This window comes from Trachypithecus francoisi, unplaced genomic scaffold (assembly GCF_009764315.1).
Source record: "Trachypithecus francoisi isolate TF-2019V2 unplaced genomic scaffold, Tfra_2.0 Lachesis_group10, whole genome shotgun sequence".
Classification (NCBI taxonomy): Eukaryota; Metazoa; Chordata; class Mammalia; order Primates; family Cercopithecidae; genus Trachypithecus; species Trachypithecus francoisi.
Window position 1 is genome coordinate 128,415,964 of NW_022681455.1, and position 26,137 is coordinate 128,442,100.

At 54.3% G+C, this 26,137-nt stretch overlaps 1 protein-coding gene across 1 annotated transcript in view; it reads left to right on the top strand.

The window, feature by feature from the left end:
• Positions 1-26,137, top strand: part of JPH3 (junctophilin 3) — a 104,737-nt gene that overhangs the window by 26,031 nt on the left and 52,569 nt on the right. Inside the window, exon 2 of the mRNA XM_033219262.1 lies at positions 15,111-15,888. Within this exon, the coding sequence (XP_033075153.1) occupies positions 15,111-15,888 (778 nt within the window). The remainder of the gene's footprint in view (positions 1-15,110; positions 15,889-26,137) is intronic.

Below are 26,137 nucleotides of genomic sequence, written 5' to 3' on the forward strand. Positions count from 1 at the left end.
AGCCTCTGCATAGCACGTGTTCCACGGGACAGGCCAGGGGCTCAGCGGTTCCTCATAGCCTAGGAGGGACTCTCCAGATTGGCCACTCCCGGATTCCTTAGCTCAGGTTGTTCTTGGATGATGCGAAAGTTACTGCTATCGAGGGCGTTTACCCTATAACAGGTGTTTGGTGGGGGAAGAGCCTCCTTGGGGGTGCCAAGAGCAACAGCGGGGCTGGGGTCTAATGTCTGTGAGGCCACTCCTGTTGTTTCGTGCTTAGTAACTGGGTCTTCAAGGCAGCCCTGTGAGGTAAGAATCTTTTATCCTATAATATTTCATTTTGCACATGTGCAGACTGAGGTTGCTTAACTAGCCCCAGGCCGCATGGTTATCACCATGGAGCTGGGATTTGTACCCTGGTGGCTTAGCACGGAGCCTGAGCACACGACTCCCACCAGCCTGCCTCTGTCTCTGACCCTGAGTCCTCCAAGAGGACTGGGGTCTCCTCCCAGCACTACCACGGCCGTTGAGCCCAGTGCCCAGGAGACTGAGGCCTGTGAGGTTTCACCTGGGGCCCAGAGACAGGCTCCTAGTGGTGTGGGGGCCTCTGTGCCCAGGTTTTCCCCGAGGTGCCGGCTCATAGCTCTGCATACCCATTGGCCTGCCTGAGTCTGTTGCTCCAGGCCATGCCCCGAGTGGGTGGCCTCCCTCCCACGCCGTCCTCAGCCTGAGGCCGCCACACAGAGCCACCCAGCCTATGGGGTCATGCACGTCCAGAACCCTGACGCTTGGGAAGGTTGGGATGGTTGGAAATGCACATGTTCCGAGGGAAAGTGGCGGGAGCAGGTGCCGGCTGGGGCCAAGGGATTCTCAAGAGAAGACATGAGCTTCACTCAGGCACAGCTCTTCAGCCACGAGACTGTTGATCCTAAAAGATCATGTAAATAGGGGAGGGCATGGTGGCTCATGCCTGTAATCCCAGCACTTTGGGGAGGGTAAGATGGAAGGATCTCTGGAGGCCAGGAGTTCAAAACCAGCCTGGACAACATAGTGAGGGCCCATCTCTATTCATTTAAAAAAATGTATTTTTTAAAAGATAATTTAAAAACGTGGTTGGGTCTGAAGTAAGAATCACCTGGGATGCTCTTAAAAGCCTTGAGCCCGGGCCTCCCCCAGCCCCGCTGAAGCAGCACCTCTGGCCGGACGGCGAGGCCGGTCATTAGTTGCCAAAGTTCTCCAGGTGATTCCAATTCAAGCCTCTGCTCTCGAGCCGTGGCTCAGCTTGAGCGTCGGGGCTCCTGGAGGTTGTTAAACCCACGTTGTAGGGCCCCAGCCCCCAGTTCCTGGATGCAGCTGTTGGAGTGAGCAGCCTGCATTTCAGAGTTCCCAGGTGGTGCCACTGTAACCATAACAGCAGCAGTCTCCAGAACCTTCTGTAGGCCTCTACGTGCTCACGGGTTAGACCACCAAGACCACCCATGGATTTTATGTAGCAGACACACGGTGCGGGCCTCGTGCCCAGTGTGTCTAACGTGCTTTGTAAATGCAGACCCGTTCCAGTGCCCTTGGAGGTGGAGACTGTGGTCCTCATTTTATAGGCAGGGACAGTGAGGGGACCGTGACCGCTGTTGGTGCCAGGCATCTGGCTGCAGCTCCCAGGCTCTCATCCCTTTGCTGTGCTCCTTTGTAGCTTGGAGGGATTGATTTTTATCCCCATCTTGCAGATGGGGGAAAGTGAGGCTCAGAGAAGTCAAGGACTTGTTTCTGAGGTCACGTGGCTAGGAAGCTAACAGCCAGGAGCCGCGCTCAGATTTGCCCGACTTCCGCCCATGCCGGCGGGTGGTGTGTGTTGGGGGATCTTCTCCTTGGAGAGGGACCAGTCCTGCCCTACGGTGCCGTCCCTGCACAGGTAACAGCATCCGTCAGGCACCCTGCATTCCACCCTGCGCCTCGCAGGGGTTTCCACTAACCCTGCTATCTGCCAGGCCGGCCTGTGGACCCCACCGCCCCCTGGGTGAGCGCTCCCAACATCAGAGCTCTGCAGCGGGCAGTGAGGGGAGCATGGGGCAGGGTGGGGCGGGACTGGGAGGGGCGCCCTTCTGTGCTGCATCCTGCCCCTGCCTCCCTTGGGTTCACACCCCAGGGAGGAGGAAGAAAGCCGGGGTTGGGGGCAAGGGGCATTTCCTGCTCTCCTAGGCCCCACAAGGCGTGCATGAGGCTAAAATTCAGAAGCCAGCAGGACTCCCAGGTCTCGTGAGCCTGTGCATCTAATCTGCTCACCCGGGAGAGGACGGCACAGGCGTGGGCGGGTCAGAAGGAGCAGCAGGACCCTTCCATGGCCCAGGACAGGCTGGCCCTCAGTGACCAGAGCCCCCATGCTGGGCACAGGGCTACCACCCTGGGCAGTGCCCTCCCCAGCTGCCGCACTTCCGAGTGGGCCCTGCCTCACTGGTGTCTGCCCTCTTGAGTGAGGGAGGGGCTGGGTAGGGCCAGGTCATGATCAGAGCCGGAGTTGGCTTTCGTGGGTGTTGGCCTTCCCTGCTCTGTTGCCCGGTGGCAGTAAAGAATATTTGTACAGTGTGGGCTTTGGAAGCAGACATGCCTGGTAGGGGTCCTGGCTCAGATGCTTCCCTGATGTTAGCACCTGGGCAAGTGGCTTAACCTCATCACTCGGTGTTGGCATCTGTAAAATGAGCACAACATGCTAATGTCTCCCTCGTGGGGCTGTGCGAGAATCGATTCAGTGGCCTGTGGAAACCCCTAGTGTGGCCTGGATGCATGGTGAGTGGCTTTGGCGGCGTCAGCCTTCATGGTAGGTGGGAGACCCTAGCCCTCCCGGGTGAGATCAGGGTAAGAGAAAGCAGAGTCGGTCCCCAGCAGGTGTGGCTGGGAGGATGCTCAGGGCTGGTGGGAATATTGGGGGTCACTACTCCCAGTGGACAGGGTGTCTGGTAGGGTCTATAGATGAGCCCCACTTCTAAGCCTTGCCCTGGGTCCACAAATCAGCCAGAGTTACTGGGTGTGGGGCTTCCTCCATGTCAGGGATGAGGGGGGAGCAGAAGGGCTGGGTCCAGATTCTCCAAGGCTCCTTCCAGGCTCCAGGGCTAACCCTGGGGGGAGGGCTCAGGTCTCTACCTCTTGTTGCTGTGTGGCCTTGGGCAAGTGCTCACCTCTCTGAGCCTCTGTGTGCCATGGGGAAGTGACACCATGCCTGCTGCTGTCTTGGTATTTCACAAGTGCTCAGCAAATGCCAGCAGACCGTGTCCTTCAGACATGGCAGCTGGGGTTCCTGACTGCTGGGCTACTGCCGGGGGGGCTCATGAAGGTTTTTCTGTCCCCGCTACAAAACAAAAAGCAGCTGACGCAGGAGTTTCGGTAAAGATAACGTATATTTGATTTAAAAGAATGCTCTTTATTCTGATATTTGGCCATCCCATCTTTGTGGGTTTTTTTTTTTTTAATTTGGATGTGAAAAAGACATTCCCTTTATTTGTAATTGCCCAAAGTCGGAAGCAACAAAGATGCCATTAAATAGGGAAGTGGATAAGCAAACAGCGGTGAGGACGCAGAGCAGCCTTCGATGTATGTTGCTCAGTGGGAGAAGCCCGTGTGAAGAGGCCACATCCCATGGGGTTCCAACTAGATGTCATTCTGGAAGAGGCAAAACTCTGGAGAAAGTGGCAAGATCAGTGGTTGCCCAGGGTTGGGGGCAGGAAGGGACGGACAAATGGAGCCCCGGGGATTTGTAGGGCAGTGAAACTACTGAGATACTGTAATGGCGGGTATATGTCTGGATGCCTTTGTGCACACCCATGGAAGGCATGGACCCTGATGAAAACCATGGCTCTGGTTAATAACGTATCCGTCTTGGCCCATCAATTGTGACAGATGTACAAGATGCTAATATGAGGGGAAGTGGGGGGCGAGGGGATACAGTATATGGGAACTCTCTGTACTTTCCACTCATTTTTCTTTAAAGCTAAAACTGCTCTAAAGTATTTTTTAAAAAGGAAAAGTTAAAAAAAAAAAAAAAAGACCTAGTACAATGAACCAATGTGGAGAGTAGAAGAAGCAAAGTAAAAATGTTACCTGGAGTCCACCTCTGGAAGCTGCTTGGAGTGTGGCTGCTCCACTCAGTTGACTGTCTGAGTCTTGTCTCCATAGCACAGATTGGTGGACCTTTAGCCCCCACACTGGAGGCACTGGCCTTCCGAATCCCTTCTCACCTGGTTGGGGTGAAGACGCACCTGGGTCCTATTTGCTACTCTCCTCCGGGTGAAGACCCTCCTCTGGGTCCTATTTGTTGCCCACCTCTGGGGTCAGCTGCTGTTCCTGGCACCTCCCACCCTAGGGGGATGGTGTCTGCACACAGTGCTTTTGGCCTCTGGCATGTGCACCCTGTCACAATCTTCTTCCTCGCCCTCATCTGCAGACCTTCTGACACCAACCCTGCTGACTCCTCTCCCCTTGTCCTTCTGAGATCATGGACCTGCCCCTTCCTGGCATTCCTCAGCATACTTCCAAATACGCAAGGACAGGGCATCTGCCAGCCAGTCCTCTATGGGGAGCAGGACTGTGCATCGAGGCTGGGCTCAGGTCTTCACCCACCTCGACAGCGTATGAGTCCCCTCTGAGCCTTAGTTTCTGTGGCTGAAAAAATGAGGTTACTATCACTATTGTGAGAATTTTCTCAAATGCATCTTTCCTTCCCCTCCCCTAACATTTTTAATCCTTACTGAGATACTATGTGCCCATAGTTTAAGTTGTCATTTGGTGCTAAAAACAAATTAGAGGTTGGAGCAAAAATCGTGTGTTTTCAGAGACCACCATGTTTCCAAGTGCGTGTGATTGCCGCTTCCTGAGCTCATGCTAACTTTTAGCCATTATCTGTTGACTTTCTACTGTAGTAGATGGAGATTTTCAATCTCTTAGACCCCCATCCTCTCCCCGCTATCTCAATATTGCTATGTTGCATTTTTTGTTTGTTTGTTTGTTAAATCCATACTCAGTGTTTTTCATTATGACTATGTGAGTATTGCTTACTGCTGAGCCAGGCAATGGAGTCTGATTCTGTACACATCTCATGCATAGCTTGAGTTAGTAATTGTCTCGCCTTTTTTCAATTGCAGTTTTCTTTAAATCACCAGTTAATTCTTTTTTCACCTTCCAGCTGCTCAGTGAAACACCTCTCAAATGCAGCTTGTACTTGAGCAAACCTGCCAGATTCTCTCAGTAATACACACAAACGTACAAATACGTTTGTTTATTGATTGATTGCCTTCTTCCCAATTCTTCCCCTGCCTTCCTGGATATTCCTTCCTCTCCTTCACACTCTCCTGTGTCTCATCTCCTCATGTCTTCTTTCATGGTTTCCTCCCTCATTTGAGTGGAGCACATCCTGGAGTAGCTTCCTGAGAAAGGATGCAAGGAAGATACAGTTTCTGTGGCCTGATTATTTGATAAATTGGTATGCATAGTATGCTAGGTTGAAAATCTTTTTTGCTCTTCATTTGGGGCAGTGGAGGTGCAGTTTCCCACTGATTCTAGGTTCAATGTTGTTCTTGAAAAGCCCATGCGGTTCTGATTCTCAGTCCTTCATTTGTGATCTGTTTTTGGTTTTCTCTGGAAGCATTTAGGGTCTTTGTTGTTTGAGTTCTGAATTTCATGCCACTGTGTCTTGGTTGGGTGTCTCTCCCCTCATTGTGTGGTATCTGTGAGCCCTCCAGTCTGGACGCTCACACCCCTCCATTCCAGGAGACTTTCCTGTTTAAATCTTTGCATATTTTCCCATCCTGCTTTCTAGAACTCCTGATATTTAGAGTTTGGGTGTTCTGGATGAATCCTTTAATTTTCTTACTGTTTTGCCTACCTCTTTTTTTGTTGTAGTTTCTGAAAGATTTTCTTGATTTTTATCTTCCAGCTCATTTACCAAAATATTTCTTTTAGCTATTACACTTTTAATTTCCAGGAGCTTTTTTCCCTGGTCTTTCCTTTTTAATAGCATTTTATTCTCATTTTGTATTTTATCTCTGAGGATTTAAACCCTGGTCCCTTGCTGTCTTCTCCCACCTGCTGCATTTTTTGATTCCCCCCCTTTTTTTTTTTCCCACTTATTTGTACTTTTGGTCTTTTTCTTCCCTGCCAAGGCTTCTCCTTGTGTCTGAGGACAGTTGACTGTTCATGTATGAAAGTGAGGTACCAAAAAGCTGAGTGGAAACTCGTGTGTGTGGCAGCCTTCGCTTCTGGCTGCAGTCTGTTTTTTCAGAGGAATTCTCCATCTCTCTCCTGGATGAAGTAATTTTCCTGATTGGGTGGGGAAGCAGGCAGGGTCTCTCAGTTCAGAACGAGCACTTTCTCAGTGCCTGCTGAAGCATTGGTGGAAAAAAGAGCACTTCCCTAGCATTCCTGTGCCTCCCCGACCCTCCTCCGACCCTCTTCTGCCTGGTGCCCCTGGGGTGAGCTTGTCTGGTTCTGTTTGTCTAGAAACTTTTCTTCCTGGGTTCTGCAGAAGGAGAAAAAACTCTCTTCCTTTCATTCATTATTTACATTTTTCAGCAATCTGGCTTTTTATCCTTTTTCTTGGTTTGTCCTAACTTTGTTTTCAGAGATGGAGTCTTGCTGTCATCCAGGCTGGAGTGCAGTGGTGTGATCACTGCAGCCTCAACCTCCTCGGCTCCAGCCCCTCCTGGGCCGAAGCAACCGGACTACAGGTGTGCGCCACGACACACACTAATTAACAAAACTGTGGCTGGGCGCAGTGGACTACAGGTGTGCGCCACGACACACACTAATTAACAAAACTGTGGCTGGGCGCAGTGGACTACAGGTGTGCGCCACGACACACACTAATTAACAAAACTGGCTGGGCGCAGTGGACTACAGGTGTGCGCCACGACACACACTAATTAACAAAACTGTGGCTGGGCGCAGTGGACTACAGGTGTGCGCCACGACACACACTAATTTAAACAAAACTGTGGCTGGGCGCAGTGGACTACAGGTGTGCGCCACGACACACACTAAACAAAACTGTGGCTGGGCGCAGTGGACCACAGGTGTGCGCCACTACACACACTAATTTAAACAAAACTGGCTGGGCGCAGTGGACTACAGGTGTGCGCCACGACACACACTAATTAACAAAACTGTGGCTGGGCACAGTGACTCACTCCTGTAATCCCAGCTCTTTGGGAGGCCGAGGTGGGTGGATCACTTGAGGTCAGGAGTTCAACACCAGCCTAGCCAACACAGTGAAACTTCGTCTCTATTAAAAACACAAAAATTAGCTGGGCATGGAGGTGTGCACTTGCAATCCCAGCTACTCGGGAGGCTGAAGTGGCAGAATTGCTTGAACCTGTGAGGTGGAGGTTGCAGTGAGCTAAGATCATGCCACTGCACTCCAGCCTGGGCAACAGAGTGAGACTTTGTCTCAGAAAAAAAAAAACAAAAGGAAAAACAAATTTGGTAGAGATGGGGTCTTGCTGTGTTGCCCAGGCTGGTCTGGAACTCTGGGGCTCAAGCAGTCTTTCTGCCTCAGCTTCCCAAAGGGCTGGGAATACAGGTGTGAGCCACTACACCTCTCCTGTCCTAACTTTTGCTTCATTATTTATATAGTTAATCACCTCGCTAGAGACTAAGAATTCTGTGTTCTTGGGCTGCCATCACAAAATACCACAGACAGCGTGGCTTAAACCACAGTTTATTTCCTTGCAGGTCTAAGGCTGGAAGATCAAGGTCAAGGTGCCGGGAGAGTTGGTTCTTCTTTGTTTTCATGGGCTTGTCCCTCTATACCTCTGAGTCCCTTCTTAGAAAGACACCAGGCCCATTGGATTAGGGCCCCCAGTGCCTTCATCTTTAACTCAGCCACCTGTTGGAAGACCTTATCTATCTACAAAGAAGGTGACATTCTAAGGTGGCAGAGGGTGGAGGGATGGGTGGGCAGGACTTCAGCATATACATTTTGGAGAAATACAATTAATTCCATAGCAAATTCCAGCAGACGTAACTATTCAGAGCTCTGCTAAGATTAACAAAAAAAAAGAAAAATTAACTGATGGGCCAGGCGCGGTGGCTCACACCTGTAATCCCAGCACTTTGGGAGGCTGAGGCAGGTGGATCACCTGAGGGCAGTTTGAGACCATCCTGGCCAACATGGTGATACCCCGTCTCTACTAAAAATGCAAAGATTAGCTGGGTGTGGTGGCAGTCGCCTGTAATCCTAGCTACTTGGGAGGCTGAGACTGGAGAATCGCTTGTACCTGGGAGGCGGAGGTTGCACGGAGCCAAGATCACACCTCTGCACTCCAGCCTGGGCAACAGAATGAGACTCCATCTCAAAAAATAAAAAACTATCTAGTGTTGGTAGTAACAATGTAGGGGACATTCTCTCTTAGAGTCTTTTCTGAGGGTAATTTCTTAAAAACTATAACCCCAAAACCTTGCTTTTGATCAAGCAATTTCCTTCTAGGAATTTATCCAAAGGATAAAGTTTAACATCATACAGAGATTAGCTATGAAAACGGAGGAGTGACCTGAATACCTTGCGGCATAGGATTAGCTTGTAATTGATGTGCTTGTGAAACAGCCATGCAACGATGGGGCTCCCTGCAGCCGGGGACGAAGCAGGTGCAGAGAGGCAGGAGGGACAGGCACGGGGCATGGGGGCCATCCGTGGAGAAAGCCCTGGAGCTTTGTGAATGCCCTCTGTTGGCCAGCGTAGGACTCTCACCATCACATCGGACCTGTGCCTGGGGCCTGGTTGCTGCGAGGGTCCCGGAGGGGGCACAACAGGCGAAGACTCCAAGGACAGGGGTCTGTTCCGGGGCATCTTGGGCAGAGAGTGGGTACAGGGGACAGAAACCCAGCCAAAGCGGCTCAAGTGAAAGATGGGTGCTGGTCGCTATGGGCCGGCCAGAGGGGTGTCGGAGCTGGGAACGGGGAGGCCATGGGAAGCCCACAGGAGCCACTTCTGAGTCACCTCTGAGGGTGGGGGCTGTGCTCTCCCCAGCTGGGAGCCCAGGCTCCGAAACTAATGTTTTGGGAAGAATGTCAGCTGACGGGTGGGGCTTCAGAGGAGGAAAATAAACAAGTGTGTGAGATGTGCGGGCCCTGGCGAGAGACAGGCAACAGCAAGAGCCTGCTGGCTGCACTTACCGGCAAGGCCCGCCGAGGGGCTGTGCTGGCCCAGGGCTCTGGCTTTCGGACCCAGACAATGCTGCTGACCACGCAGGCCAGGTGCTGAGTGACCGTCCCAGTGGATCTCCAAGTGGGTTCCCTGAGCATTAGGAATGCAGCTTCTCAGGCGGCGCCAGCCTGGCAGAACAGGAAGGGAGGGGTACAGCCCTGCGGGGACACAGCTGCGGCTCGAGTGACACCTGCTGGTGGCCTCATCTCGTCTGCTCTCTGCGAGTCTGGTGGTTCTAGCCCGTGTTTCACCGGCAAGGTTTAGGGGGTTTGGTCCTCACCTGGGGTCCACCCACGTCTTCCGACTCCATCTCACCGTGTTTGGGCCATCGGTGGGTGAGGTGGCGGCAGCAGAGCCGGGGTACCTGTGTGTGGAGGCAGCACCGACATCGCCTGCAGCCACACCCTCCTGAGAGGGTCTGGAAGGAAGCAGGGCACCCTGTCAACCCACCTGCCTCTGGGCTGTCTTCCGGGGCCCCAGGGCCAGGGCAACTGGAGCAGATAGAACATTATCTAGCTCTGGGGGCCATGCTGACTGAGACAGACCCTCTTGGCGGCCCATAGGGATGGGCAGCTGGCGGGGCAGCTTTGTCCCCCCGGCACTGGGTCCTGTCTTTTTGCACATAAGCCGTCTGTTCTGCAGGTGACCAGTTGGGTTCGATGGAACAGGCTTTGGGAATTGGCGCCTGGGATTTGTCCCCCACAGCTTTGGATCTTGACCTTGGAAGAGGCCTCCACCACGTGCCCTGGGGTGGGGTGGGGGGTGTCCTGCATCTGCACCATCCAGCTCAGTTGCCCTCAGCCGCAGGTGGCCGCCAAGCACTAGGATGTCACTGGCACAGCCAAGAAACTGAGCCCAGGCCGGGCGCGATGGCTCAAGCCTGTAATCCCAGCAGTTTGGGAGGCTGAGATGGGCGGATCACGAGGTCAGGAGATCAAGACCATCCTGGCTAACACGGTGAAACCCCGTCTCTACTAAAAAATACAAAAAATTAGCTGGGCGAGGTGGCAGGCGCCTGTAGTCCCAGCTACTCGGGAGGCTGAGGCAGGAGAATGGTGTAAACCCAGGAGGCAGAGCTTGCAGTGAGCTGAGATCCGGCCACTGCACTCCAGCCTGGGCGACAGAGCGAGACTCCATCTCAAAAAAAAAAGAAAAAAAGAAACTGAGCCCAGACTTTTTGTTTACTTAATCAAGCATAAATGCAGAGGGCTGGGGGTGGCCGAGCTGATGGTGCAGGTGCGTGCGCTCAATAGCTCCATCACAGTGGATGTTGCTTTGAGGGAAGGAGGGGGAGGAGCAACTGCGGTGAGTGTGGAGGCCCAGCCTGCAGAGCTTCCATCTGCGGGAAGCCCTGTCCCTCGCTGTCTGTCCCTGGCGCTTTGGTGCCCTCTGCTGTGGGGTGGTGAGGTCAGGCTATGCAGGCAGTCACGACAGAACTGAATGAAGCCCGTGTGCTTTCGTGTAGCCAAAGCCCTTTTCTTACATCATTTATAAAATCAGAGCTATGTTCCCACGGGGGGCAAAAGCCCAGCACCGTGCAGCTGCAAACACGGGGCAGGAAAGGCTCCGGTGGCCCTCGTTACTCCGTGCCGGAAGGCATGGCCAGAGCTCCGTCAGCTCATGCGTCACTTAAACCTAGAGGTGGGTGCCATTATCACCTCATCTTTAGAACTTTCTCATCTTCCCAAACCGAAACTCTGTCCCACTAAATACTCACTGGTCATCCTCCCTCCCAGCCCCTGGCATCCTCCGTTTTACTTTCTATGTCTATGAATCTGATGACTCCAGGGACCCCATGAGAGTGGAATCCCACAGGATTTGTCTCTTCGAGCCTGGCTTATTCCACTCTGCATGATGGCCTCAAGGCTCATCCAGGAAGCAGCAGGTGCCCAGCTTTCCTTCATTTTTAGGGCTGAGGAATATTCCACTGTATGGGGGGGCCACGTCCCTTTATCCGTGATGCCTTCACTTTTCAGGGGCAGTCGCTGAGGGTGCAGTCTTGGGGTGATGGTCCCTGCGATGCAGCCTGTGCCCAGCTTGGACTGGCTGTGGGAAGGCCACTGTCTGGGCAGGTCTGGCCTCGGTAAAGGGACACCCCCTGAGACCCACTGAGCCTGGTTCCAGTTTCCCCCTCATAAACCCCAGCCTGGAAGGGCATTCGGGTATGGAGCAAGCCACAGGGTTTCCCCCCACTGTGGTTCGCATTGGGGTGCTGCGGGGTTCTGAGTCAGCTGCCCCCTCTGCCTTCTCCCTGTGCCCACCACAACTGCCCCCAGTGCTGGGACCTCTGAGGCTGACACTTTGGAAAGGTGTGCAGCGGTGCCATGGGGTCCCTGGGGTCAGGTCCACATACATCCCTGCTTGCAGGGCTCTCGGCCTCCTGGGGGAAGGTGCCATGGCCTAGCGGGTGGGAGGGCAGGAGCCCCATCACTGGAGTCGGAGGTCGCTTCCGATGTTGATGGCAGTGGGCTTGCCTCCAGGTTAGCTGCCTCCCAAAGCAGCTTTGGGGTTACAGAAGGACCGACCAGTGTGGGAATACAAACGTCTGACCCCCTTGCCTGAAAGTGGGACGAGGCTGAAGCTGACCTCCCGCTGAGACCACCTCACTCAGCCCGGTCCCCTGCTGCCATGTCCTTCCTCCTGGCACCCGCCTTCTCCTGCCCCAAATAAGTCACGTTCACAGGATCCCCAGCTCAGGCTCTGCTCCTGGAGAAGCTGCCCTCAGAGGCCACGTTGCTGATCACTTTTCAACAAAGAAGCTGCAGTGTGTGGCAGGTGCCACCATCTCTTGGAGTGAGGCAGCCTCAGGGGCTCTGTCTGGGGCTGTAGCCTGATTGGTGATCCTTGCACGCCCCTCCTCTGCCTGGCTGGGCCATGTGCCATGTGGGGCATGAGGGGCCTGCAACGCAAGTCCCTCTGGGGGCTCGTGATGTGGTTGAGCTGGAAGATACATTCTGGAACATCTAGGACCCCAGCCGCTGTCCTAAGTCAGGATGCCGCGGGTGCCGGGCATGGGGGCTGTGGGCCTGGGGACTGGGGTGTTGGAGGTGCTGTGGAGGAGGGGTGGGGCTGGCTTGGAGCCCATGGGATTAGATTGGAGGGTGGGAGTCTGAGAGAGGAGAGTGTGTGAACAGAGCCTTGGACAGAAAAGCCTGGGAGGATCAGGACCCTTTGCGGGGTGGTGAGTGAAGGTGGCAGGGTGTGGGGATACCCTGGGGACGGACAGGTCACTTGGGGCTATAGGACTTTGAATTCCACACTTGGTTTGAATCCCGCCCTCTGGTGAGGGGCGCATGCGTGGAGGGGGCCTGGGTAGGGAAGGTGGGGGCAGCGGGGAGTGGAGGGCTACTTTGCTCCAAGAGGTGGTGGTACCTGCCACCCGCTACAGCCTCTCTGTTTAAAAAGTGACCAGCAGGGCCGGGCACGGTGGCTCATGCCTGTAATCCCAGCACTTTGGGAGGCTGAGGCAGGTGGATCACGAGGTCAGGAGATTATAAGACCATCCTGGCTAACACGGTGAAGCCCCGTCTCTACTAAAAATACAAAAAATTAGCCGGGCGTGATGGCGGCCGCCTGTTAGTCCCAGCTACTTGGGAGGCTGAGGCAGGAGAATGGTGTGAACCCGGGAGGTAGAGCTTGCAGTGAGCTGAGATCGCGCCACTGCACTCCAGCCTGGGCAACAGAGCGAGACTCTTGTCTCAAAAAAAAAAAAGTGACTGGCAGAACGGGAGCCACTGCTGCCAGCTCCTGTCCATTTTGTCCTCTTAAAAGAGAGGTCAGGGGTGGCCAGGTTGTCATTTTTCAGGAGACATGAGAGAGCTGAAGTTTTATGTAAAATCTCTTGGTTTTGAGATGTTGGCAGGTAATTCCAATGTTTTATGGAAACAGCAGGGGATGAATAAAACCTTCGTATCAGTAAGTCTCGGCCTCCAGGCCTCTGGTCTGCAGCCGGTGCTATCGTGAGCTAGAAGAGTGGTGGACGGACCCTCTGTTCTCCCCACAAAAGCCCTTTCCAGGGTGGCACGTCCACTCCGTTAGTGCCCGGCTGCAGTGAGAAGTGTGAATGACAAATGAGGCTTGAGGTTTGCCGCACTGGGCACTGTGCTGAGGCCCAGTCATCCTCACGGTGACCTATGGCATGAGGAGTCTTGGTTCCACTCTATAGACGAGGACACTGAGGGCCAGCAGGGCCCAGAAACTTGCCTGAAGTCACAGCTCACTAAAGCAAGACATGGGCGCAGGTCTGCCGACCGAGTTTCCTTTTTATTTTATTGTGGTAAGAGAAATACAAAATGTACTGTGTTAGCCACTTTTTTTTTTTTTTTTTTTGAGACGGAGTCTCGCTCTGTCGCCCAGGCTGGAGTGCAGTGGCCGGGTCTCAGCTCACTGCAAACTCCACCTCCCGGGTTTACGCCATTCTCCTGCCTCAGCCTCCCAAGTAGCTGGGACTACAGGTGCCCGCCACCTCGCCCGGCTAGTTTTTTGTATTTTTAGTAGAGACGGGGTTTCACTGTGTTAGCCAGGATGGTCTCGATCTCCTGACCTTGTGATCCGCCTGTCTCGGCCTCCCAAAGTACTGGAATTACAGGCTTGAGCCACCGCGCCCGGCCAGCCACTTTTAAGTATACAATTTAGTGGCATTAATTACATCCGTGGCATCGCTATTTACCTCCAAGACTTTCTCCTCATCCCACTGCAAAACTCTGTCCCTATTCAACACTGACCCCACAAGCCCCGCCCCAGCCCCTCCACCCTCCACGCTACTTTTTGCACCTCTGAGCGTGACTACTCGAAGGACCCTGTGTACATGGAATCATCCAGTATGTGGCCTTTTGTGCCCAGCTCAGTTCACTTTGTGTAATGTCTTTGGCATTCATCCACGTTGCAGCCTGTGTGAGAATGTTCTACCTTTTCAAGGCTGAATGATGTTCCATTGTATGGACGGACCATATGGCGTCTGTCCATTTACCAGGTGATGGACTTGTGGGTTGCCTTTACCTTTCCAGTCATGGGAACAGTGCTACTGAGAGCCCAGGTGCACAGGCAGGTGCTCCAGTCCCCACCCTCCCTTCTTTTGGGGATATCGCGTCTGCTGACTTTATGTCTGAAGGTCTTGGGCCACTGCCTCTTCCCTGTGCCCTTGAATCTCTTCTGTGGTGTGTCCAGTGTGTGGTCTTCTGCAAGCTTCTTGGATACCTCCAGCAATGGGAGCTCACTCTCTCCCAGAGCAGCCCACCCCAGTGCTTAGTGTGTAACCCACACCTGTGTCCCTGTAGCTGCCACTCATTGGCCTCCTGACCCAGGACACATTTCCTTGTCCCCATGGCAGGGGGCTCCGTGTTCACTCTGGGTTCTGTGGTCCTCACTCTGCACCACTGGCTCTGATGCCTCCCTTCTCTCTCCCCGGTTTCCAAGAGAGAATAAGATCGAGCCATGAGAAGCAGAGTGGAGGTGTGTTCAGAAACAGCCACTGGTGATAGAAGTTGTAAGGCACCGTGGTCTGTCTGCCTCCACACAAACCTCACCAGGTTTCATCAAGATAGAAAGCACAGTAGGAATGGTGTGGCTTATGCCTGTAATCCCAGCGCTTTGGAAGGCTGAGGCAGGAGGATCACTTGAGCCCAAGAGTTAGAAACCAGCCTGGGCAACATGATGAGACCCCATCTCTACAAATAATTTAAAAATTAGCAGAGCATGGTGATGCGTGCCTGTAGTCTGGCTGCTCAGGAGTCTGAGGCAGGAGGATCGCCTGAGCCCAGGGGTTCCTGGCTGTAGTGAGCTGTGATGGCCTCACTGCACTCCAGCCTGGGCAACACAGCGAGAACCTGTCTCAAAGCAAAACAACAGGAAGCTCAGACAGGACTGTGGCCGCTTCCACTCTGTCCGTGGCCAGGCTGTGCCCTCTTCTCTGTCGCTAGGCACTCACCCCTGCTCCTTTTCTCCCCAGGGACCTACCAGGGCCAGTGGGTCGGTGGCATGCGCCAGGGCTATGGCGTGCGGCAGAGCGTCCCGTACGGCATGGCTGCGGTCATCCGCTCGCCCCTGAGGACGTCCATCAACTCCCTGCGCAGCGAGCACACCAACGGCACCGCGCTGCATCCCGACGCCTCTCCGGCGGTGGCCGGCAGCCCGGCCGTGTCCCGCGGGGGCTTCGTGCTCGTGGCCCACAGTGACTCCGAGATCCTCAAGAGCAAGAAGAAGGGGCTGTTCCGGCGCTCACTGCTGAGCGGGCTGAAGCTGCGCAAGTCGGAGTCCAAGAGCAGCCTGGCCAGCCAGCGCAGCAAGCAGAGCTCCTTCCGCAGCGAGGCGGGCATGAGCACCGTCAGCTCCACGGCCAGCGACATCCACTCCACCATCAGCCTGGGCGAGGCCGAGGCCGAGCTGGCGGTCATCGAGGACGACATCGACGCCACCACCACCGAGACCTACGTGGGCGAGTGGAAGAACGACAAACGCTCCGGCTTCGGCGTGAGCCAGCGCTCGGACGGGCTCAAGTACGAGGGCGAGTGGGCCAGCAACCGACGCCACGGCTACGGCTGCATGACCTTCCCGGACGGCACCAAGGAGGAGGGCAAGTACAAGCAGAACATCCTCGTCAGTGGCAAGCGCAAGAACCTCATCCCCCTGCGGGCCAGCAAGATCCGCGAGAAGGTGGACCGCGCCGTCGAGGCCGCTGAGCGGGCTGCCACCATCGCCAAGCAGAAGGCTGAGATCGCGGCTTCCAGGTAGGAGGGCGAGGGGGCGGGGGCCCTTCTTGGTGCCCAGAAGGTGTTTGTGAGCCCAGTCTGTTCAGTCCTGCTGTTGCTCCCGGCCTTGGGCTGGGCTCAGTTTGAGGCCTACGCTGGTGTTTCTCCAACTATGCCCCATGGAACCCTAGGGTTCCCTGGAGGTTCTCAGAGGTGACTGTGGGCGGGATTGGTGCAGAGGAATGATTGATTTGTGAGGGTGCAGAGACCTACAGCCTCCTTAAACCGAGTAGTGTCTCTTTGTTCTGTATGGTGATGTTTAGTGTAAAATATTGGATAAAGAAGGTGGTCTGTTCTGTTGGTAGGATGCATTGGAGCACTGCTGTGCTGGCTAGGAGGGGAGACACCATCCGGTAGGGGTGGCAGGTCCAGCACTGCAGGGTTGTAGGAGGCGGCTAGGAGCTGCCTCAGCTACGCAGACCTGCGGTCTGGATTCTTCCTGGACCCTGGGAGATGGCAGCAGTTGGGAGGCCAATTGTGGGTGCCTGGCAAGGGGCTCATGCAGGCCTGGTGCTTTGGGGCAGCCGCTGTTCTAAATCACTGCATGACTTGCTGAATTTGGGGTCCAGTGGGGCCTGCAGGCCCTAAGGAATGGGTTCAGAGGTGACTGTGGATAGGGTCCACATGGCTTGTGGGTACCTTTAGGAGTGGGTGCAGGGTGGGCCCTTCAGGGCTGGAGGAAGGCACCCAGGGTCTGGCTCCTGTGGGTGAGTGTGTGAGCCAGGGGCTGGTCCTAGGAAGGCTGTGGCCGGCAGGAGCCGCCTGCTGCAGGTTGGAGGAAGTTCACCTGTGGAAAGCCACGGGTCCCACAGGTAGACATTTGGGTTCTAAAGTAACTGAGGTTACTAAAGGGCTTTGTCAAGACTTGGGAAGGTGTTTCAGAAAACCCAGAGCCTTGTTATCCACCGGCGTTTGCTTTCCTGGGCCAGAGGAGGGCCCTTGGGGTAGCCCGGAGAGGCTTGGGGCAGGGATCTGGAAGCTGCATGGGAAGCTATGGGCTGCCCAGGCAGGAGGCTTCCTAGGGGACGTTTCCCTGCATCTTTCTGGATGGTTGTGTGTTCTCAGCGGGGCACACGTGGTGTTCCTCCAGGAAAGCTCCCAGCTTGGGTGCGACTCAGCCCTTCCTGACCTGTCGCTAATTAAAGTTCAGCCCATTTGGTTCTGATTTTCAGTGACCCTTGATCTACAGTGAAAAACAAAAATGGTGGCTGTGGTTTGTTGGCAGAATATGTCACTCGTGACTTCTATTGTTTTAGAGGGAAACAAGATTGATTCTAAGAAGCTGAAAGAAACATGAATTACCACCTGACACTGAGGTCCAAAATTGCTTTGTTTGCCCCTCCCTGCTCCCCCAGAAATGTTCAGGCAGGGAGGTAAACAGGAGCCCACGTGTGACTAGTCACCTGGGATTTTAAGAACAAATTAGAATCAGTAGTTATTTTTTCCATCATAAATGTAATACTTGTTCCACAGGAAAATAAATAATACTGAGGAGGGGGAAAGCAGTATTAGCTCTGGTCTGATGAATCGGCCGAGCGCTCTCTGTGGTATTTTGGTGAATTTCTTTCCTCTGTGTTTCGTTTTTCGACCCTTTCTATTTTGTATAGTTGCTTTTTTGACCCTAGTGGACAAGAAGCAGTTTTGGGGGCTGGGGGACAGCGGCGTCACGGAATTGAGGAAGCTCGTGGCAGCTCCCGTGTGACCTGCTGATTGGTTCATGAGTTCATCAGTTCATTAGTTCTCAGCAGCTCGGGGACTTAGCAGACAGTGCTCTGCAGGACTGAGCTTATTTCATAGCTCTGGCACTGGGTGGATGCCTATAGGACTGGGGGGACATGGGACCTGGGACAGTTTTCAGACGAATTCCCCTAGACATTGAGAGAAGCAGGTTCCTGTTATGGAGCCAAGGTGGCCTGGACAGGGCTGGGGCAGCGCAGGTGCAGAGCTGCCCCACGGCGAGTTGTCAGCCTCTCTGGACCTTGGCTTCTAATCTCTGAAGGCCTGTGAAGCTTAGGTGGTAGCAGCTCCCTTCCTGGGCCATCCAGCCTCTTCCTGGGGTTTCGGGGTCCCAGGGGCTCTGTGGGAGCATTGTTGGGGGAGATGCCTATGTACAAGTGGGCACCATGCTGGTGCGAAGCCCAGGGGCTGGGTCGGGAGGACGAGACCTGAGACTCATGTAAAGGAGCCGGGGCGGGGTGGGCGCGGCTCCTCCTGGGTCCCCAGCCCTTGGGGCACTGGCCAGCCAGCCTTGGCAGACGGGTGGAGGGAGTGAGAGGGAGGGGTTTGCAGGCCTGTGCAGCTGTGAAACTGATGGAACCCACCCCCCACCCGCCCCGACAGCCTTCAAGACCCAGCAGCCCGTGCTCCCTGGCAGGTTGGGGCCTGCCTTCTGCACTGGTGGAGTCTGAGCTGACTCCGTCCCTTTGCCCGAGCAGGCGCCGTGAGGAGGGAGGTGGTTCCTGCTTCTGCATGCGCACAACTGGGGTCTTGGAGTGTAGCTCCTTTGTGAGAAAGGGACTGGCTCACCCCCTGTGTCCTGCTGTCCACGCACATGGTTCTGCACACCACTCACAGCTTCCACACCACTGTGCACAGCCTGCACATCCACGCACACCCATGGAGCCAGAGTGTACGGCTGCACAGGTGCGCCCAGGTGGGGGTGTGTGGCCTGGGTGGTCTCCAGGTCACTGGCACTTAAAGTGTCCAAGAGAGGAGGTGTCACGCCTCAAATGGGCACTAGGAACTGGCTTCTCACCCTTGCCTCTGAGACCTGCAGACTACGTCCAGCCTGGGCTGTTGTGGCCGCACATCCCAGAGCGGTCGCCTCCCCTCTCTGGGCTGGGTTCCCCACTGAAGGGGGGCGGGGCTCCCTTCTCCGTGTAGTAGCCTTGGCGTGGGGCCAGGCCTGTGGTTGCACCGTCTCCATTGGTGTCATCCTCCCCCAGCCCTGCTGTGAGAAGCATGGGAGGCACGTGTGTTTGTGAGCTCACTGGTGTGACCCTCGGAGGCGGGAGGCTACACAGTATTTTTGGTCATCAGAGGATGGGGGATGAGCCTCCATTCTGGGCTGCAGGGCCTGCAGTTGTGTTTTCTCAATGGACTTAGAATTTGGAAAAAAGAAGGGAACAGAGTCCGCCGCCCTGGAGAGTGAAGCTGATGAATGACTGGCTCAGGCGCCCACAGCCCGGGGCCAACCCTCCACTGGAGCGTGAGAGCGGCCGTACCACGTGGGCCGAGGAGTGACTGGCCCCGGGCGGGCTCCTGCCACTGTCAAAATCGAGAGATGCGAGAGAGCTGTAGGGCAGCTGGCGCTGTCCTCGCCCGCCCCGGCCGGCAGGGCTTGTCAGGCCGTGCAAAGTGAGAAACGGTTTGCTGTGTCCTCTGCAGAGTGCCAGGCCCTTCCCCTGAGAGCAGCTCCGCAGGGAAGGCCGAGGAGGATGGAATATGGGTTTTCCTGGAAAACGGGGCGGGAGATGTGGAACTCGGAATCTGAGAGCACCTGGTGCCGTTGTTTCCACTTGGCAGAGGGGGAGACTGAGGTCCTGTGCTGCTAAGGGGACTGGCCCTGGTCCTCGGCTGGGAGGGTAGGATCCAGGACTCCTCCTTAGGCCGGGTCTCAGCCCCAGGCCCTGAAGTCACCGTGGGTTCTAAGGCACACGATGCCCTCCCCGGCCATGTGACATCATTGTCTGGGATGCGCCGGGGATTCAGAGCCTTCCACACTCTCCAGGTGCCTGGAGGGCTTGTAAAAATAGTGGTCAGGCCCCGGACTTTATCTCATCATATCTAGGTGGGACCCCAACACCTGCATCTGACCTGGTCCCCAGGATGCAAATGCTGCTGGCCTGAGCGCCCCCGGCTCTCTCCTGTCTGGTGTGAGTGCTGCCACCGGGGGGCCTTGGCCCTGCGGGGAGATGAGGCATCGCACATGCAGCCGCAACACAGGTTGGAGGCAGAGTCCAACCCAGCAAGGGTGTGACAGTGGAGAAGGGGGTGGGGGTCATGGTGAAGCAGGTGGTTCCAGGAGGTTCCGTCTGGGTGAGACCCTCTGCTGCAGAGAGGGGCAGGAGCCGGTGGCCCCGCGGAGCTGAGGTCAGGTGAGAAGGGGCTGCAGTCTCCCGTGCAGTTCTCCTGTGGGGTCCGCCTCACTCCAGTGGGAACTCCCACTAGTGAAAGTCTGAGATGGCTCCATCCCGCCGTGTCGCCTAGCAGTGGACCGCAGGGCATTGGCCCCTCCTGCCGTCACACACTCAAGATGTTTTCATGACGCATCTCCTGCCGGGAGGGCACACACAGAGCACCTTTGCACAGCGTTGCCTGTCCTGAACCCCTCGCTGTCCCCGGGCAGACATAAGGAATTCATCGCAGTCCTCAAAGCCTGGGTTGCTCTAGAAGATGAAACTCAATCGCTCTTCTTCATCTGCTGCTCACGAGAGGCCTTGGGTTGGGAATCGGAATGTAAACGTGTCGCCCATCCTTGAGAGGAAAGTCCCACAGTGTGGCATGGCTTTATTTTCAACAGCCGACCCCTCCGCCACAGCAACTCTCACAGCCCCCTCATCCCCACCCGCTGTGGACACCAAATAAAAGCAGAAAGCTCTGGTAGAAGCCAAGCTGGGGGCGACGGGGCAGACTGTAGCCCATTTCTCCTTCCTGTTCCCATCCCCACTTTGTCCCCTGGGACCTGCTGAGAACCCCAGGAGGCATCTCAAGTGTGACCCATTGGCTGCCTGTGCCGCAGGAGAGAGAGAGACGGGGTGGCCCATGTGAAAGCTGTGCCTCCTGCAGACCCGCAGAGCCTGAAAGAGCTCAGCCGGGATCTGATGGCATCGTTTCTGCTGGGACCCCCTCTCTGCTGCGTCTCGTGTAAATGTTGCTGTGAAGAGATGCCAAGGGGTTTTGCAAAGCAGAAACCCCAGCTGAGAGGAGGAGGAGGGATTGTTCTGGGGGCCAGGCATACCTTGTTTCAGGAGGCTTCACTTCATTGTGCTTTGCAGAGGCTGTGTTTTTACACATTGGAGGTTCATGGCATCCATGCGTGGAGCAAGCCTGTTGGTGCCATTTTCCCAACAGCACATGCTCACTTCGTGTCTCTGTGTCACACTTTGGTAATTCTCAGGGTATTTCAAGCTTTTTCATGATTTCGTCTGGTTATTTCAGGATGCCACACATCATACCCACGTAAGACAGTGAACTTAATAAATGCTCTTTGTTCTGACCAATCCTCCAACCAGCCGCTCCCCCATCCCTCTCTCCCCTCCGGCCTCCCTATTCTCTGAGACACAGCAGTATTAAAATTAGGCCGACTAATAACGCTACAGTGGTCTCTAAGTGTTCATGTGAAAGAAGAGACTCACATCTCCCACTTTAAATCAAAAGCTGGAAATGATTAATTGTAGAGAGGAAGGTGTGTTGAAAGTCGAGATAGGCCTCATGAACCAGGCAGCCTAGTTTTGGATGTAAAGGAAAAGTTACTGAAGAAGATTAAAAGTGCTACTCCAGTGAATACACGAATGATAAGAAAGCAAAACAATCTTAGTACTGATATGGAGAAAGTTTTAGGGTCTGAAGAGAAGATCACACTAACCACAACATTCCCTTAAGCCCAAGCCTGATCCAGAGCAAGGCTCAACTCTTTCATGCTGTGAAGGCTGAGAGAGGTGAGGAAGCTGCAGAGGAAGAGCTGGAAGTGAGTGGAGGTTGGTTCATGAGGTTTAAGGAAAGAAGCCACTTCCAGCACATAAAGTGCAAGGTGAGGCCGCGGGTTACCCAGAAGATCTAGCTGAGATTGTTGGTGAAGGTGGCTACACGAAACAGATTTTCAGTATCTTTCCATTGGAAGAAGATGCTGTCTAGGACTTTCATGCTGGAAAGAAGCTAATGGCTGGCTTTGAAGGACATGCTGGCTTTCTTGTTAGGGGCTAGCACAGCTGAGACGTCAACTTGAAGCCAGTGTTCATTGAACATTCTGAAAATCCTAGGGCCCGTAAGAATTGTGTAAAATCTACTCTGTGCTCTAGAAATGGAACAACAAAGCCTGGACGGCCGCACGTCTGCTTACAGCATGGTTTCCAGAATAGTTTTAAGCCCAGTGTTGTGATCTACTGCTCAGAAAAAGATTCCTTTTAAAATATTGCTACTCACCCAAGAGCTCCCATGGAGATGTACAGGGAGATGAATGTTGTTTGCATGCCTGCTAACAACATCCAGCATTCAGCTTTCAGGTCTTATTATTTAAGAAATACATTTCGTGGCTGGGCGCGGTGGCTCATGCCTGTCATCCCAGCACTTTGGTAGGCCAAGGCGGGTGGATCACGAGGTCAGGAGATAGAGACCATCCTGCCTAACACGGTGAAACCCCGTCTCTACTAAAAATACAAAAAAAAATTAGCCAGGTGTGGTGGCGGGCGCCTGTAGTCCCAGCTACACGGGAGACTGAGGCAGGAGAATGGCGTGAACCCCGGGGGTGGAGCTTGCAGTAAGCTGAGATCGCGCCACTGCACTCCAGCCTGGGCGACAGAGCGAGACTCTGTCTCAAAAAAAAAAAAAAATACATTTCGTAAGGCTGCCATAGTTAGTGATTTCTCTGATGGATCTGGGCAAAGTCCATTGAAAACCATCTGGAAAGGATTCAGCATTCTAGATCCCATTAAGAACATTCGCGATTCAAGGGTGGAGGTCAGAATATCCACATTAACAAGAGTTTAGAAGAAGTTGATTCCAGCCCTCATGGACGGCTTCAGGGGCTCAAGACTTCAGTGGAGGAAGCAACTGCAAACGTGGTGGAAATGGCAAGAGAACTGGACTTAGAAGCGGAGCCTGCAGATGGGACTGCATTGCTGCAAGCTCACGATCACACTTGAAAAACTGCAGAGTTGCTGCTTAGGGGTGAGCCAAGAAAATGGTTTCTTGCGATGGAATCTACTCTTGGCGAAGATGCTGCAGACATTGTTGAAGTGACAGCAAAGATTTAGAATATTCCTTCAACAGAGTCGATAAAGCAGCAGCAGAGTTTGAGAGGATTGACTCCAGTTTTGAATGAAGCTCTACGGTGAGTCAAATGCTATCAAATAGCATCACATGCTACAGAGAAGCCTTTTGTGAAAGGAAGAGTCCATTGATGCAGCCAACATTGTTGTCTTATTTTAAGAAGCTGCCGCCTCAGCCTCAGCACTCACCACGCTGATCATCCACAGCCAAGCCAAGGCCCTCCGCTGAAGGCCCAGATGGTGGTTCACATTTTTTAGCAATAAAGTATTTAAAAATTAAGATTTGTAATTTTTAAAGATATAATGCTATAGCATGCTTAATAGACTACAGCATAGTAGAAACATAACATTTTTTCTTTTTCGAGACAGGGTCTTGCTCTGCCGCCCAGGCTGGAGTGCGGTGGTGCCATCATGACTCACTGCAACCTTGAACTCCCGGGCTCAAGTGATCCTCCTGCTTCAGTCTTCAGTGTGTGGGGAGGGTGCACACAGCTAGGCTAGGATGGCCTGGGTGGAGTCAGCCCCCATCTATCCTGGAGGCCAGGCAGGTGCGGAGCTTACGGAGGTGGCCACCTGATGACGGTACCTACCCTTGTGAGTTGAGGCCCTTGGATCTCTGTGGCAGTCAACAGGACCGTGGTGGCAGGCCCATGTGCTGGTCGTCAGGTGATGTCTCTGTCTGTGATTTTTCCATGTGACTGTAGCCTTGACTGGGCATGTAGATCAGAGGTGACACATCCCGGGCACCTCTGCCACTCTTCCTCTCTTCCTCCTGCCCTGCACCCACTACAGACACAGCTCATTGGTGGCTACGTTCAGAATCTTCTCACCAGGCGGGTCCTTCTAGCGGCTCAGGACTGTCCTGCAGGCATAACAGGAAGTGAGCTGCAGGGGGAAGTTGGGGCCTCATTGCTAAGAAGGGCAGTGCCTGGTCTCCAAGCTGGTCAGCGCCTGGCGGGGACTAGAACTCTCACCCAGGCCTCTCTTTCAGTCCTGTTCCTCTTCTCACACCCTTCACACCCAGGCTAGGCTCGGGGATTCTTGTTGATGACGGCCTTGAAATGTCCTCTAAACAGTATTGCTCTGGGGGTGTGCAAAACCCAGGGTAAGACCTGCTCAGAAAGGGGCTTCCAGATCCCACTGGGTCTCCAGCACCTGCTGTGTGCCTGGCCCAAGCTGGAGTCTGCGAGCTGTGCCACAGGGCCTCTGCCTGTCCCTGCTCTGCACTCTGCTGTGGCTTCCTGGCTGCAGGGTTCTCCAGTGAGTTAGGGATCTCGACGGGCCATGCCTGGAGCTGAGGGTGGAGGGAGGCCCAGCAGGAAGCCCCACGAGTGGGCTCTGGGGAGGGTGAATTATCTACAGGAAAGTCACCTGGGACACTCTGATGGGCCGTCTAGGAAAGGCAGCCTTTAAGGACCTGAAATGGAGGGGGATATTTTTGATTTTTAAAAATTATTTCTCATTAAAATTATAACACATCCTCGTAAAAATGTTAAAACAGTGAGACAGATGCGTATAAAGTCACCAGGTCCCACTGCACGCTGTCCACCCCCGTAGAGGCCATTACAGCGTCTTCAGAGTTTTTTCAGCACACAGTCAAATCCGTGTCACTCGTACGCCGTTCCCTTTTGTAGAAATAAAATCGTACCGTGCATGTTGCTTTATAGCTTGTTTTCTTTCCTCCTCACTGATATCAAGGTTGTCTTTCCACGTCAGGGTATCTACATGTGTGCGTTTCCTTAATAGCCACGTCGTGTTCCGCAACGCGGATGCACCGTGTCGTCCTAGCCTTACCCTAGTAATGAACATTTTGGACACATCTGATCTTTCAGTCTCATAAGACTGCAACAGCTATTCAAGTCCACCCTCCCTTGCTGCTAGCCTGGGGAATTCTGCACCCCGGTCTCCTAGAGCAGGCGTTGCTGGCTAGGTGATGTGTGCATTCAAAGCTGTGGGTAGATGCTGCCTCGTTACCCAGTTCAGGGCTGTCCTGATTTACCTTGGTTGGGAGGGAGGGCTCCAGGAGGAGGTGACCCGGTGGCCTTGACTGCTGTGTCACTGAGGGGCTTCTCCCTGCCGCAGGAATGATGACTCCCATAGATGTCCACATCCTAATCCTGGAACCTGTGGGTGTCACGTTCCCTGGTAAGAGGGACTTTGCTGATGTGACTCAGTTGAGGCACCTGAGACGGGGTAATCACCCTGAATTATGCAGATGGGCAAATAGAGTCACAGGGGCTTTGGGGGAGGGCCACAGAGTCCGTGCGAGGGACCCTGGAAGCAGAGGCGATGCTACTGGAAGGTGGAGGGGGAGTCACAAGGCCTGGAGTGCAGGTGGCTGCTAAAAGCTGGAAAAGGTGAGAAACGGATTCTCCTCCAGGGAGGCAGCCCTGCTAAGACCTTGAATTCCAGCCCCATAAGACTCCTCTTGACTTGTGACCTCTAAAGCTCTACATGAATAAGTGTGTGTGGTTTGGAGCCACTGTGTGTGGTCGCTTTCGGCAGCTCCCGAGACCCGTACACTCCGCATTCTGGCTGGGGCGGGTCTGTCCCCTCTGGTGCTCCCATTTCTAGAATGGACATGCCCGTCCCCTCCCTAAAGTCCCCAGGGAGCGAAACTCCAAAATGCTCCTGACAGTCTGTCCCAGGTCCTGGTGACTGCCACGCACGTTTTCCACAAATCGAACCCCAGAAACCCCTGTGGCAGCTGGAGCCCAGTTCTCATTGGTCTTCCTGAGAAACGGCAGTGGCTCTGCTCTTTGCTAGCTGTGTGGCCCCAGGCAAGGAGCTTCAGCTCTCTGGGCCTTGTTTTCAGTTCTGTAAAATGGGTTGAGCATGAGCATCCGTTCGTGCATGGAAATAACTTATTATTTTGAACCACCCAGTGGGGTTTCTTTGTTTCTTGGAGGGACTTGTTACTCGGCATTGCTGTGATAGCCGCTGACTGATGCTGATGCAGGGCCTGGCGGGTGGCTCTTGAAGGCATACGGGAGAATCCTGTCCATGTGCTGTCCTCACACCATGGGCTGCAGCCACATAGGACCATTGCTCCTCCAGGACATGCCTCATCTTCCCCATGTGAGTCTCCTGCCCCTGCCATAACAAAGCACCATAAAGTGGCTCAGAACAGCAGAAATGCACTTCCTCACAGCCCTGGAGGTCACAGGTCTAAACTCGAGTATCATCAGGGCTGCACTTTCTCCCAAGGCTCTCAGGAGGACCCTCCTTGCCCCTTCCAG